General features: G+C 42.1%; 1 protein-coding gene across 1 annotated transcript; it reads left to right on the top strand.

The window, feature by feature from the left end:
- Positions 1-5,463: 5,463 nt before the first annotated feature.
- LOC144056652 (EF-hand and coiled-coil domain-containing protein 1) lies at positions 5,464-13,060 on the top strand. The gene is made up of 8 exons (XM_077573622.1): positions 5,464-6,186; positions 7,635-8,064; positions 8,147-8,281; positions 8,890-8,954; positions 10,381-10,525; positions 10,641-10,794; positions 12,558-12,624; positions 12,734-13,060. Exons 1-8 carry the CDS (start codon positions 5,586-5,588, stop codon positions 12,910-12,912), a joined length of 1,776 nt encoding a protein of 591 aa, XP_077429748.1. The 5' UTR covers positions 5,464-5,585; the 3' UTR covers positions 12,913-13,060.
- Positions 13,061-16,141: the final 3,081 nt, after the last annotated feature.

Raw genomic sequence — 16,141 nt, 5'->3', positions numbered from 1 at the left:
AACAAAAAATAGTTTTGTCCTTGTTTTATTCGTTGCAAAATACAGTGTGACATATTACCCCATATAGTGTGACAACTTACCCATTGGTGGGGCAACATGTCACATGTTCACTCCCTCTATTTGATGGCTTATAACTCTGCACTGACACAAAATATGAAAATGACATGAATACATTGGTCTTTCATTTGGTATACATTTTGTTGATATAAGATGTATTTTTTTCCAAGAAATATATAAAAGTATAAAAAGTGATACAACTAGCCCCGGTCTCCCCTTAATCATATAAACATTGAAGGCCACAGGGAGCTGTATCGGTGTTTCGTCACACCCAAGCTCCGTTGTTTTAGTGTCAGTGTTGTGTTATTGTGTGGCTGTACGTGTAGCCACATGCCTCATCTGCTCTCCATAAACTTCATCCTGTCTCTTGGTTGGCTCTAAGGACGGTAACTGGAAAGTCCCATGAGTATTTCTACGCACACCGCTGCAGCTTTACACGTCCACATCATTGACATCTCAAAGGTAGAACCGAGCTGCTTCTATCTCTCTTCTCTATCTCAAGAATGAGGAAATTTGCATAGTCTTTAACCCCAAAAACACACACATACGCACACACAGACACCAGCCCATAAATCACATCTCCATTGAAGCAATGAACTCCGAGCCAACTCCCAGTCTAACCTAATTCCTCACGTTAAAACCAATGTTGACGCACTCCTCATCTATCACTGATTGCATGATTAGTGTTTGGGAAGAGGGAACTTAACACGTGAAGAGTGATTATTTCCCCACACACCTTTGTGAAACTTTTTACGCACACTATTAAAAAGGATGTTGTGTTTCCAAGTCGACAGATGTCCCTCGGGCGCCTCAACAATGTACACAGTTTATGATCGACTACATAACTCATAACAATGTGATCATATGGACCAAGAGGACTTCACTGTTTGTCTGCTTGCCCATCCAGTGTCAGTCTTTAAATGTTTTCATTATTTTGCATTTTGTGAAATGTTGCGGCGTTGGTGAAATAATTAGGCCAAGTATTGAGCTAACAGCTCTTTTTAATGAACAGTTTTCAGGCCGTAACTACGCCAGAACACGACGTGATGCCTTCATGGTCCAACCACACCGTCGGAAATCACCCAACCCGAAAGGTTGCTACAATATTTTTCCTCGCTTATTATTGCGGTTGTTTTTCACCTTCAAATCTCATATTTTTCCCAACAACTTTTCCTTTTCTTTACTTCTTTTCCTTGACCATATCATTCTTTAACAGTGTTTTGCATCCTAATGGTAAATATATATTTTTTCTTTTTCCCAATTAGAGCTTGATATTCACTATATCATAACTAAGATTCAATATTTGTTCCAGTAATGCTCCAGGCATGACTAACTGACTTGTGCTGTATCCAATTCTTGCAATAGTGCAGATGGTAGATCACTTTGCCAAAGCAAACTCAACTGTGCAGCCAGATCAGAAAAATGAACACTGTTCTCATGTTTAGTTATTTACTTCTTTTTTTCCAGCAGTAATAACCTTTAGGCTTTCTTATAACACTATCACGATTAGTTTTTAGTTTCTTTGGAGTCATATTGGAGTGATGGCTATTACAGCAACCGGTACATGAAGTGAGGCAACATTTGTTTGTGAATCGATAGAAAATATCTTCTGCTTTTGAAAGTTACGATATTTATATCATTTGAATTTTTTATTTTTTTTGGATGGCAGTTATGATTGTAAAAATTGTATTCCATGATGTGATCTCACATTCAGCGAGCCTCACAATTTATAAAATATAGGGGGGGAGGGGGCGGGGTTGACAGTGAATGTAACTACATATGAAAATGCAGTAACAACTTGGTGTGACTGGTCGCAGATTAACAGTCAGTGGCACTTAAAAAAAACGTCTGGAAAGTGTAAGACTCAATTTGACCTTCAGATGAGCATATGGCAGCTAACACAAAGCCTGAAAGCCCGGCCTGTCCGTACTATAGTGCTTCACTCCACCTCCAAAGGTGAACAAGCGGCCACTTGGCTCCGTCTCTATAAGTGTCTCTATATGCGCGCACACACAAACACACACAGTCACACTCACAAAGCTCCCGACCCCCACCTTTTTATTTATTGCCCCTTCCATGCTCCCATCCTTTCATTTTTAGATAAGGTCCTTTCACCCGATGCAGGCGGCAGCTGAGAGGTCAGGAGAACACCAGCATGACAGACGGGACTGATGCGGAGCTTCCCACTTGCTAATCACCCCATAACACATGCAAAGACACATTTATTCAGGAGAGGAAAAAAAACGATTCTCCCAAGCTCTGTATTTCAAAAATCAGAACAAAGATGTCATGTTTCGGTTCTGTGGGGGTTGGGTTTTTGTTTGTTATGGGTGTTCTTGTTGTTTTTGTCTGTGGTTGGTGTTTTTGGTCCATGTTCCTGGTTTCTTCCCTTATCTCGTTATGTCTTCCCTTCCCCAGGTGGGTCTCATTAGTATTTAGTCTGTTGTGTTTGTCCCGTCGGTGTGGGTGCATTGCCTATGTATTGTGTGGAAGTTCGTCACAGCCAAGTCGTGTTCGTCACAGTCAAGCCGTGTTCGTCACAGCCAAGTCGTGTTCGTCACAGTCAAGCCGTGTTCGTCACAGCCAAGTCGTGTTCATCACAGCCAAGTCGTGTTCGTCACAGTCAAGCCGTGTTCGTCACAGCCAAGTCGTGTTCGTCACAGCCAAGTCGTGTTCGTCACAGCCAAGTCATGTTCTCAGAGGGGATTCTAGTATCCGAGGTTTAGGGGTGCTATAAAGGCGTTTGGAGAAATTTGAAGCACCCCCAAATATGAGCTAAATACGCGTCTGATCACAGCCAAGTCGTGTTCGTCACAGCCAAGTCATGTTCGTCACAGCCAAGTCGTTTTCATCACAGCCAAGTCGTTTTCATCACAGCCAAGTCGTGTTCTCAGAGGTGATTCTAGGATCCGAGGTTCAGGGGTGCTCTAAAGGCATTTGGGGACATTTGAAGCGCCCCTAAATATGGGCTAAATACGCGTCTGGTCACAGCCAAGTCGAGTTCGTCACAGCCAAATCGTTTTCGTCACAGCCAAGTCGTGTTCTCAGAGTTGATTCTAGGATCCGAGGTTCAGGGGTGCTATAAAGGCGTTTGGAGACGTTTGAAGCGACCCCAAATATGGGCTAAATACACGTCTGGTCACAGCCAAGTCGAGTTCGTCACAGCCAAATCGTTTTCGTCACAGCCAAGTCGTGTTCTCAGAGGTGATTCTAGGATCCGAGGTTCAGGGGTGCTATAAAGGCGTTTGGAGACGTTTGAAGCAACCTCAAATATGGGCTAAATACGCGTCTGATCACAGCCAAGTCGTGTTCGTCACACCCAAGTCGTTTTCGTCACAGCCAAGTCGTGTTCTCAGAGTTGATTCGAGGATCCGAGGTTCAGGGGTGCTATAAAGGCGTTTGGAGACGTTTGAAGTGACCCCAAATATGGGCTAAATACGCGTCTGATCACAGCCAAGTCGAGTTAGTCACAGCCAAGTCGTGTTCATTACAGCCAAGTCGTGCTTTCAGAAGTGATTCTAGTATCCGAGGTTTAGGGGTGCTATAAAGGCGTTTGGAGACGTTTGAAGCGACCCCAAATATGGGCTAAATACACGTCTGGTCACAGCCAAGTCGTGTTCGTCACAGCCAAGTCGTGTTCGTCACAGCCAAGTTGTGTTCGTCACAGCCAAGTCGTGTTCGTCACAGCCAAGTCGTGTTCTCAGAAGTGATTCTAGTATCTGAGGTTTAGGGGTGTTATAAAGGCGTTTGGAGACGTTTGAAGCACCCCCAAATATGGGCTAAATACGCGTCTGGTCACAGCCAAGTCGAGTTCGTCACAGCCAAGTCGTTTTCGTCACAGCCAAGTCGTGTTCTCAGAGGTGATTCTAGGATCCGAGGTTCAGGGGTGCTATAAAGGCTTTTGGAGACATTTGAAGCACCCCCAAATATGGGCTAAATACGCGTCTCGTCACAGCCAAGTTGTGTTCGTCACTGCCAAGTCGTGTTCGTCACACCCAAGTTGTGCTCGTCACAGTCAAGTCGTGTTCTCAGAGGTGATTCTAGGATCCGAGGTTCAGGGGTGCTATAAAGGCTTTTGGAGACATTTGAAGCACCCCCAAATATGGGCTAAATACGCGTCTCGTCACAGCCAAGTTGTGTTCGTCACTGCCAAGTCGTGTTCGTCACACCCAAGTTGTGCTCGTCACAGCCAAGTCGTGTTCTCAGAGGTGATTCTAGGATCCGAGGTTCAGGGGTGCTATAAAGGCTTTTGGAGACATTTGAAGCACCCCCAAATATGGGCTAAATACGCGTCTCGTCACAGCCAAGTTGTGTTCGTCACTGCCAAGTTGTGTTCGTCACCGCCAAGTCATCATCGTCACAGCTAGCCAAGTCGTCATCGTCACAGTCAGTCAAGGCAAACCAGGTCCTGTCCCGCTCGTTTCAGTCATGGCGACCAGTCTACTCATGTCACGTCGACCAGTCTACTCACGTCCCGTCCAGTCATGATTGTCTGCTCACCTTTTTTATTATGGTTGATAAAAGTATCACACATTGCACTTGGATTCCCGTTTCCCTGCATTTGGGTCCACCATCCCTCATCCACTCACATTCCCTCATGACAAGAGGCAAGTTCCACTTATTAAGTAACAGTAAGTGGAACGTGCCTCTTGAACTACTCAATATGAGCAGATCATACATCTGATTATATGCTTAATTTTCATACTTTTTATCACTTGACTCCCTTCTTTTTTTTTTTTTTGCCACATACCTAATTACATTTTTCCTGACAAATGTAATGTGCTCTACAAAGTGGAATGCATGTGATGCAACCTGCATGATGTGGTCTAGTCATGCCCAGGTGAGTGTATCAAGACAACCTTTGCTTTGGCTGTCAAATGAATGACAAGTGCTGAGGTCAGGGTGGGGAAAGGAATTTCACTAAGGAGTTGAGACACATTTACTTTGAAAGGGATGTGCGTGGAGATCGCAACAGAAGTTTCTCTTTGACTTCAGTCACAGAAAAAAACTGACAGGAAGGTTTTTATTTTGGGATAATTGAAGGAGTAACATTTTTATACATAAAGCCCTTAAACACAATTTTATCCATGATGTATGAGAAAATACATCAAGGATTAATTAAGTGCACATTATAAAAAACAGTAGATTTCAAGGCACTTGTGGTCTGATGAGTCAAGCTTTAGAAAGTGAAGTACTATCCGCTAATACAGGCAAGTCAGAACTTTTTCCATTTAGAGCCACATACAGAAAAGTGACTAAAAGGTTTGTGTTAATTAGCTATTTTTTAATCAAAAATTGTGTCACATCTTGTAACATTCAACTTCTCAATTTGTTTTCCGCAGAACCGCAGAAGGCACCTTATTGGTAGTCACATAGAATTTGCATTCGAGGGTGGAGTCAGGCTTGAATGGGACTTTGTTTTCTTCATGTGGTAGACTCGCATTGAGCTTAGGTGGGGCTATAGATTTCGAATCGCAACCTTTGGCGTATCACATTTCTGACCGAAAACAAAAAGTGAATGTTCGATCATGGAACGGGCCGCTTTCGCCTTGAAGTCCGTCCAACCTTGGCCGAGAGCAGCTCGCAGGAGCGAGTGGCTCCGGAGCGCCTTGGCCCACCACCACTGCCCCGATCCCGGCGTGGAGAACGAAATCGTCGTCCTGGCCACCGGAATTGACCAGTACTTGCAGGAGGTCTTCCACCATCTTGCTTATCCCAACCGGGACGAGAAAGTGTCGGCGGAGGACTTCGGCACCCTCTGCGCTGTGCTCGGCGTCACCGGAGCTCGGAAAGGGAAGAAGAGCATGCAAGGGACCGAGGATGGAGGCGGCGACGAAGACGAGGACGAGTTCCGAGACGTGTGCTGCGGGGTGCCTTGTCAGATGACTTTCAAGGACTTCCACTCGCGTCTGTGCGGCTTCTTTCGTGTGCGTTCTGCGCGCAGAGGCGCTGCGGGCGACTGCGTGTGGCGACTTCCGGTTACGGAGGAGACGGAGCTGGTGGAGCGACACATCAGGCTGCGCTGGCCTCGTGTGAGAAGGAGAAAATTCGTCACTTTTGATCTGGCAAGGAGTCAGAACGGGCAAAACAGATCCACGCCTGCTCGGACTATGGAGGACACTTCTTCGGGTATGTGGCGTTTTGCAAACACATAACCCGTGGGCAGTATTTTATTTTGAAATGGCTTGGTCAGAACCAACAAAAAGCCAAAAAATGGTCACAATAACGCCTAGGGAAGTTGACTACTCTTTCAGGGACTAACATGTAGTGGGACCCTGAGTATCTGTCAGCATCCCCACCCCCACCCCCGTTGACCAGGGCGGCGGGGGTGCCCTCGCAGACTAGAATCTAACGTCATGTTATTCTCTATATTTTTGTTTGTGGTCATCTGTGTCATGGGGGTAAAAAAAAATGGGGTCCAATGGCGGGGGCCTTTTGTAATGATTAATTATAGGGGCCCAGATTTTGATGTCTCTCATTACCAGAGATGGCAATATTAAAAGTACAGAGATACTTCTTACAACTACGTTACTGAAGTTTAACAAAAAAATACAGGCTCTGAAATGTAGCCAAGTACCTAAGTAAGCATTTATTTAAACTAGTGGCGTCAAAATTAGTGCGTTAATTTTGAGTTGATTTAAAGTTCCTTTAACACCACAATTTTTTTTTTTTACGTGCTATTACCGAAATAACCGAGAAAGCCTGGGGGAATTCCAGTCGCAACGTAGAAGACACGTTCACGACGAAATTTAGCAGTAATAAATTTAATAATATGAATGCATAGATTTGTGGAGACTGGGGTCAAGTTGTATTTTACAATTTTTAAAAATGTGCAGATAGCTCTTAATATGAAAAGAAAAATGCGCTGAGCTGTCACCAATGTCTAACAAATGCAATTATGCAATCTAGTGGCAGAAAATTGACCTCAACACAAATCAATATCACTCTCGTTTTTTTTTTTACAGTATGCTACAGTACATCTTTTTAATTTGAACTAAATTTTATGAATTATTATGAAATTACTGTATCAAAGACTAAAAGATACAGTCCTATTTCTATTAGTTTACATTTTTTCCACTTTTATCTTAACAAGAATATGAAAACTTAAAAATATTTTATTGTACATGTTATTGTACATTTGGAATAGATATAAAATGTGCGAATAATTGTAAGTTAACTTTTGAAGTCATGCAATTAATTCCGATTCGCATGACACCCCTAATTTAAACCGTCAACTCTTATGGTAACAAACTGGGGTGGGAAATCTCCTCTTTTATTAATTTGTATAGTGCTCATATTTACATTAAAAAAAATGGGTATCCAAAAAAACAGCACAAGAAAAAATGCTCATCCTAATAATAACTGAACAAAACCCTCCCATATCCCACTGAGGAGTAATTATTTGCAATACAGACAAATATTGATTTCCTGTCAAATTTCAAATGTTTAGCGAACGTTTGCAAACTTGAACAAACCCTGACGTGAAATCAACAATTGAAATCAAAAGGGGAATCTGAGGATCATTTTTTGGTGCCAGCATGTTTATCAGTTCTCCTCCTTCCTTTTTGTTATCCCAGAAGAGTTAGCGGCTCTGAGGGAGCTGGTGGAGGACCTCCGATCGGCACTGCAAGGTAGCGACGCTCGCTGTTTGGCCCTTGAAGTGGCTCTGAGGAGAGAGAGGGGCCGCACGCAGCCGGCGCCCATCCGTGTTTCCTCGCCCGCAACTTCCATTTCCCTCATACAAGGCAAACTGGTGCCCACGCGGCGGATTAAAGGCCAGACCAACGTCGCGGGAGGAAACGGTGGCAGAAGGTTGGGGAGACGATGGGACATGAGGGACCCGCTTTTAAGAGAGCTGCAGCTGATCCGTTCCTCACGTGATGGACAGCTGGAGGAGGCCATCAAGTTCAACCAACGCCTGGAGGAGGAGCTGCGATGGGCGTATCAGGAAGTGAGCAAACTTCAGGGGGTCGAATCTGCGCTCAGGAGGGAGAACATCCAAATTAGGTTGGATTTGGCTTCAGTCGCAGCGCGTTCAAAGTCATCCACCGATTTGTTCAAATGCCATCGTGTTCATGACATCCATCAGGAGACGAGCAGAGGAGGCCAGGGAGGCTTTGAGCTTGGGCCTTGAGCGGGTGCGAATGATTCAGGAACAGGCCGAATCTGTGCCGCAGCTTCAGTCCAGGATCGAGCGGCTGGAAAGCGAACTGCAGCAGTACAGGTAAAGGTGTGCATGTGTTTGCTTATGCATCAGGTTTGGCGAGTTTATTTCTGCTTCCGCAGAAGACTGAACTTTGCCCTCCACTTTTGCTTAGCACGAAAATAAAGCGACAAAAGTTGGTTTGACCTTTTCTTGATTCAGTTGAACATGAATGAGTGAAACTGACTATTTTTTTCTCTCTTAACCCCTGGGCGTTATTTTATTTTGAAATGGCTTGGTCAGAACCAACAAAAAGCCAAAAAATGGTCAAATAACGCCCAGGGGTGAAAGTTTCTCTTTGTTCATTCAAGACGATTGTTTTCAAAGTTTTCATGAAAAAAAAAGGCTGAACTTAATGCTGGGATGACACATTGCAAGATAAAGCAACAATTATTTGATTGTGATTTTGTTGTGATGCTGCACTTCCTTTAAACTTCACCGTGAACCAAAACATCGGAGACGTTGACTGTGTGTGAAGGAAAAGATTGAGGGGGGGGGGGGGGGTCTCTGGATGCAGGCCTATACCTGTAACAACAACTATGTGGTCATGTACATACTTCACATGGCGTGTGAACGAGCATGAGTACGGTTTACAATTTGAGATGCAGTATGTTCTCCTTTTGCTCCAGATCCGGCTGCGTATGTCTTCCTGAAGCCGCTTCAGCAAGAGGAATCGAGTCGTATTGTAAGACAGGTGAGGAACAAAGGAATAATAAATGCATCAATAACTTGGTCAGTAACGATAAAGACATCAACTTCCTTTTAAAAATCTATAAATGTTACTGATATGAGTATTTGAATGAATTATTATCAGTTGTTATTCAAAAGGTAATAATTGTGTCTAAGAAAAAAATATTCAAAAGTAAAGTTTTTCAAATTCTTCCTTTACCGTTTTGTGTCCCAAATGAAGTTTCATGATTGTTTTCCGAAGATGCTAAATATATTTTGGATACATATGGATTGTCCTGTATTGATTAACTTCACTATGAATGTCTAAAATTTTAAATGATCAAAAACTTTTTGAAACTAGGACTTTAAGCATGTTCGATATTAACACATATAAAACCAAGTACGCGTGGTGGCTGATCAGTCATGGACGGCGCTGCTGGATAGCAAACAAATTGGAGAGCAAACAAAGGGCCTGGAAGTACACAGGTTTACTTTATTAATAGGAAAAAGTAGGCTTGTTGGCGCTACCACGCGTCACGATTACACGTACAAGTCCACGGCATCAAATACACTTCAGTTGTTCTGTCAATTAAAGGCTAAAAAGCCCAAAAATACTTTTTAAAAAACTGATGGCCAAACGAAAAAAGGGTTGCATAGGCATAACAAAAACATGGAGGCGCCACCTTGTGGCATGGTGTCATGCTGCGCATTTGTTGTACAAGTCCACGGCATCAAATACACTTCAGTTGTTCTGTCAATTAAAGGCTAAAAAGCCCAAAAATACTTTTTTAAAAAACTGATGGCCAAACGAAAAAAGGGTTGCATAGGCATAACAAAAACAAGGAGGCGCCACCTTGTGGCATGGTGTCATGCTGCGCATTTGTTACGCAAGGCGACATAAAAAAAAATATTAATTTGATTTCATTTCAGAGGTGGCAAATCCAGGTCCAGAAAGTAAATACCGTGCCACAGTTTGGCTTTGGCCCCTGGTACTAGCTAGCTAGCAAGTAAACGAGCACCATGGGAGCTAGCTAGCTAGCACAAACTGGCAGGGTTTTTGCATTCTGGACCTGGATTTGCCACCTATTTTTAATTTTGTAGTGTTTTCTTTACCATTTGTGATCACATTTTATGAAAATGACATATATATATTATAATAGCCACAGTTAGATGAGACTTAGGCTCCCCCATAAAAGTGATTAGGAAAAAAAGAGATCAAATCAAATATGTTCATTTATTTGTCCTTATTTGGAGCACGTCGGGAGCAAGACCTGCCGAGAAAAGTGAAGAAATTGACCCCTTACCCTTCCTGTGAAGGTTTAGAATTGCCTTTAGATGACACAACATGGCTTTAAAGCACTTGTCTACTCACTTCAACATAGTTCCAAGATGCCACAAAATTGTACATGTGGCGTTTAGAGCGTTACTGTCACGAGTGGCTTCGTTTGCAGATGCCGAGTGCCTGCAGAGGGCAGTAGAGGGAAGAGCTGCCTCTGATGAAGAGGAAGAAGGCGACAGGGGCTTGAGTGACGAAAGACAACGGCGCCCTTTTGAGCTGAAGAACCACATCAGCCCATCGCACGGCTGGGCCAAAGGGTGAGCTCATTTTCAACTTCACAATCCCAAAAAACTATCGTTGCTGTCTTTCCAACAATTTGACCTGTAGAAAACACCTAACTCCGCTCCAATCCATTTTTGCCTGATCTTAAAGTTGCCCGAGTCATGCGGTCCTTCGGCACCTCTCAAAGGGCGACCTGCACGACAGCAACCTCAGCAGTGATTCTCAGGGCGACGGGGGATGCTGCAGCTGGAAACGGCAAAAGGAAGACGAGATCTCAGCAAGCAGCGGCGCTTGTGACGAGAAGGTGGGTCAAGTACTGGAAAAACAGGATTTTCATATTTTGCTCAGTGTGAACTTGGCAATTCCGCAAGCCGTTATTGTAGTTATTCTGCAAGGATCAACTTCATGGAAGAAAACCTTTAGTTTCCGTAAAAACAGCTCATCGTGTGATAGTTGGAGGCCCACGACTATTGACTCAATAAAAAAAGATGAGCTGTATAAAAAAAAAAAATGCTGTCCTTGCAAAAATAATAATTCAGTTTTGCATCTTTCAGAGAGATCCCATAAAATAATGTTGCTTTAATAATAATAATAATAATAATATTTTTATTCATTTATATAGCACTTTTCATGCAGACATGCAACCCACTGCTTAACAAAAAAGCAAATTTGTAACATGTAAACAAAAAAAATATAACATTAAAACACATTACATTATATTGAGTGCTGTCAGGCGATAACATTTTTTAATCTAATTAATTATAGGATTTTTAAGTAATTAATTTAATTCATCAATTTTAATGTCATATCTGATAAAGGTCCCCAAATAAAGAATTTGAATTCCAGGACATTACAAAATTGTAGTGCATGACTAATCAATTGAATACGCCAAGAAGAGAAGAGTGCTTCATAAATGAAATTCAAAATAAAACCTCTAAGCACATCAACAAACCAATTAGGCCATACGTTATTTTAAAAGATAATCTAAACTTCAATTTTGTTATAAAAAAAAAAAAAAACTTTAATCTAGACTTCCACAAGCTGCGGTAGCTGTTGTGGTTTTTTCGCTACTGGTAACAGGAAAAGTTAGTGGTTATGTCACGGTTGGCTGTGGTTTTGGACCCAAGTGTGTGTGTGTGTGTGTGTGTGGGGGGGGGGGGGGGGGCAGAGCGAGGAGGCCGAGGTAAAGTCCAAAACAAAAGGGTTTGATTAATTAAACAAAAACAAGGTGGTGCACAAAGTGTCGACAAAAAACAACAAAGTCCTAAAGCAAAGCAAACTCAAGTGGCACGACGAGGAACTAGCAAGAAACGACAAAACTTGGAAATGACAATGGATCGAACCAGACCGGACAAACGAAACAGACTAAATACACCAACACTAATGAGACACACCTGGGGAAAGGCTGAGGGCACCGATTGGTCAAACACACTGGGGCGGGGGGGACACAGGTGGACGTGATCAGACATAACGAGACAAGGGGAGAAATCGGGAACACATGACAAACACCAACCGCAGACAAAAACAACAAAACATACCCATAATAAACAAAACCCAACCCCTACAAAAGCCAAACATAACAGCTTCGAAGGAGAGGTTAACAAAAATCTAAAGCTCCAATATCTGGGTCATAACAACAAAAGGTACAAATCACTGCCTTCTTGTTAATAGTCTTTGCTCTTTTTATAAATAAACTTTGCATTTAACCACCAGCACTACCAGAATTTTAGATCTCCCAGAGCTGTCACTTTGAGCCTAATTATAGTTATTACTCGCTGTTTTAAGTAGCTAATAAAATCCCTCTCTTGCTTTTCTGAGGCGGACGAGTGGTGGACCTTTATTGATTTCGATTATCAGGCTTGTAATGCCAAAAACTAGCCTTTTTTTTAATTATTTTTTTTACTATAAGCCTTTACTATACCTTGAAATCATTTAATTTAATTTAATTTAATTTAATTTAATTTTCTCCATCCATCCATTTTTTCAACCGCTATTCTATTTGATTGTAATATATTTTATTTTATTAACACCAAGCTCAATTTAATGAATATTTTCTTGTCTGTGTAGAAGCTGTCCCGAAGGGAGCTGGGCAGCATCATGATGGATACTCTAGATATGTGCAGTCATGGAGATGGTAGGCCAATTGTTAATTTTTCAAACAATCAAGCATTGTTTATTAGATTTTTTTTTTTTTTTTTTTTGCACAGCTGTTTTGTTATTTGTTCTTCTTTTTTTCTGCGCAGGTCCATCCCAGGTACTGCAGGTAGCTGATGTCCTTTATGTGCAGTTATCCTCCACCGATCACATTCGAGAAGGAGGCCACGAGGCTAAAGGAGGTGAAAGTGAAGGCAAAGGCCTGCTTCCTCCATCAGGTCGTCAAACGAGCAGCACCAACACCAGCCCATTGGTCATCTCCTGTTAACGACGCTTAACGTTTTTTTCCCGCAGTCATCTCACTTTTGTTTTCACATCTACATATTGTTCGCTTTATAATTCTATTATCTAACTGAATATTTTTTCCCTTCAGGAAACATTTTGTTGTAAGCTGATTAAACTCTTAACAACTTTAACCTTGAATTGAAATATATACTAAAACATACTTTTTGACATGGCCAATATGCTATTTGGGGCGGGGCGGGTGTGTGTGTGTGTGTGGGGGGGGGGGGGGGGGTCGACGGGAAAGACAATGAGTAATGGGTACTGTCTACCACTACTGCTACAATTTTTATTAGATTTGCAAAATCACAAACACATTTACAGCTAAAATAGCAACATCATTTCTCTTCATAACAAAAATAATTCACTTTCAGGAACAAAAAAAGTTTTCTGCTTAGTGTTATGGTCCAATTTGTGAGCATATCACATTAATGGTTTCTCAACTACGGCCAGCTTAATACAGATTGCTCTCGTTTTGGTTCTGAATGTGGAAATGATATTCATCTTCTGCTCAGGGGCGGATCGACTCTAGTGGATTCAGGGCCACAGGCCACCCCAAAACCTTAAAAAAATAATAATCCTAAACTGCAGTATTTGCCTAATCCTTTTTAACAGAAAGCCTTGCTGTAAGAATTTTATCAAAATAACCACATCATATAAAGAATGTATAATTTCTTAATTGTTTGTTTTGTTTTTGTTTTTTTTGCGAATGATGGGAAAACTAATTTGCGATATATTTATTTACTCCCCTAGATGGCACGCTTGGTTAAAAGTGGTCCAAGCGCACAATCTGGAGGAGTAAAAAAAAAAAATGCCACTTGCGATCTTTTTTACTCCCCTAGATGGCGCACTTGGTTAAAAGATAAATTTCCACTGCATCTTCAACGTCGAAAAGTGAAGTCAAGCTAGCCACCACGCTACGACGCGGCTCAACTTCAAAGTAAAAGTCTACTAAGGCTATTTGCATTGCCGTCAGTGTATTATTTAGTCAACTTTATTTTGAGGTTAGCCTTAGCCATATGTCCGCGCGCTGCTCGAACTACGCCGCGAGCGACAAGAAGCCGGCTCTATGTTGTATCCAAAAGCAAGGTAGCCAGAATCTGGTACTGAATGGACTCCTGCCATTGAGCCCACTTCAGGAAATTGTCATGGTTGACCGTAAGGCACTTGTGATCAAATATCTTCAAAAACACAAGACAGTAGCACAGTTGACTGGTATGAAACAAAAAACGTCGTTTATTCCCAGCAAGTCAGGAAAGAACCCACACAGGAACCCCATAAAAAACTTCACCCCTGGTGAGACTATCCACCCCCGCCCCCTCCTAACCGTTGCTCATGATATTTTGACTATTGTGCGGCAAATGTGACAGGAGATAGAGGTCACGGTTTAATGTGGAGGGTGAAATTTCGCCTGAGAGCCCATCTGGTTCCTTGTGAGTTCAACGGGGTTTGAAGCACTGAGGTTAAAAAGGCAGTCGTGGGTTTTGGTTGGGTGTTTTCGACAGAGGTGGCAAATCCAGATCCAGAAAGTCAAAACCCTGCCACAGTTTGGCTTTAGCTAGCTAGCTCCCTAGCAGGTCAACGAGCACCGTTGGGAGCTAGCTAGAGAGCTAGCTAACTAGCACGATAGGCTAAAGCCAAAACGCGGCGGGTTTTTGACTTTCTGGACCCGGATTTGCCACCTCTGGCTCGATTTCACAACAATCTGGAATTACATGCAACACCGCTGTTTGTCAGATGAAATGTTTCTTTTGTTTTATGCTCATCTTTATCCCGGGGCCCTCCAGGACATGCGCACCCAAACTGCAAGTGTGTAACCGAAGTTTCCGGTCCTTCACTACAGCTGCATCACACTATAGTTACAATACTACATTATATTGCATATCACAATCAAGGTATTGTAAATCATTTATTAATCAGGGCTACAGTAATTTAAGGCGCTGCCAAGCTGTTGATTGGTTACTCTAAGTTGAGCTTGGCTCTCAGAGGTTAAGGCCATTCTATGTCATTATTAGGCACCATGCAACATTTCACCACTATTGTGGCAAGCAGCAAAAACAAACAAAGAAGAAACAACTGGCCATTTGCAAAAACAAAACAAAAAATTAAAAAGAAGGAAAAACAGTTGACACCGGCCGGGGGTGACAAAGTAACAGAGCCACAACGACAGGACACAATAAACAATCTTATATATAGAATAAATATAGTATGTACAAATTGCTTTGTGTGCTTCTAATAATAAATAGACAAAACCATTATCTGCCCTCTTATAGAAGTATTCACAACTCTCCATTTACATAGAGTAGAAGGCTGGCACCTGGTCAGTAAGAAGGTTGAGAAAAGAGAGAAATGACTGAACAGATGTATGGATATGACTTGCAACACAAAATGTTGTAAAACCCTAAAAACAATCATATGTCCCCCAAGGTGGATTTGAACCAGATTAACGACAACAACAAAATAGACATCAAGGATTCAAAGAATCTCTCTGGCGCCCTCTAGTGCCAATTTACAGTACTTCGCGTTGTGGCCCATCTTTTGAGAAGTTGCTTCTTTACAGAGGTTGCTTTTCTTCAAAATCCTATTTGTTACACAAATCACCAAAGAAGAGTTAAAATGATTAGGTAAAATATTTAAAAAATAAAATTTAAAAAAAATCACAATTTGAACATACGTCACCTTCTCCCGAAAACCATTCAGAACCCAAACAAAAGAAACAAATTCACATTGATAGGATGTGCACTGCACATGTATTCTTCTGGCCCCTTTGAGATAACACAGAAGTCAGACAAGTGGTAAATAATTCAAGCACCTCATGCAAGTTTTAGCCAAGACACCTCAGATGGTTCAAATAAATGGCACTTGGATTTTTCCTGATCAATTGCGTTTCATCTTTCATTTGCATCGGACTCACTATTACAAAAACAAAGAGATGAAAATTGGGGCAGTTATTGGATAGCAGTTTTAGGTTGATTATATTCTTGTTTTTGACTTTCCAGTTAGGGGGCAGGATTTTCTCAAAATCATTAAATAGATCGGATCCTCCCGTGTAGAGAGTAGTGATGAGGAAATGAAGCTTCATGAAGCACTCCTCTAGATGGCGCTCTTGGTTTAAAGATAATAGAAATTGATTTCCACTGGATCTTTGGAGAGTGCCATGAAGAAGAGTCAAATAATTTCACAAGTGCTTCATGAGGCTTCTTTTGTCCATCACG

The sequence above is a fragment of the Vanacampus margaritifer genome, chromosome 8 (genome assembly GCF_051991255.1).
Source record: "Vanacampus margaritifer isolate UIUO_Vmar chromosome 8, RoL_Vmar_1.0, whole genome shotgun sequence".
Classification (NCBI taxonomy): domain Eukaryota; kingdom Metazoa; phylum Chordata; class Actinopteri; order Syngnathiformes; family Syngnathidae; genus Vanacampus; species Vanacampus margaritifer.
This window is presented reverse-complemented; position numbering and strand designations above follow the sequence as displayed.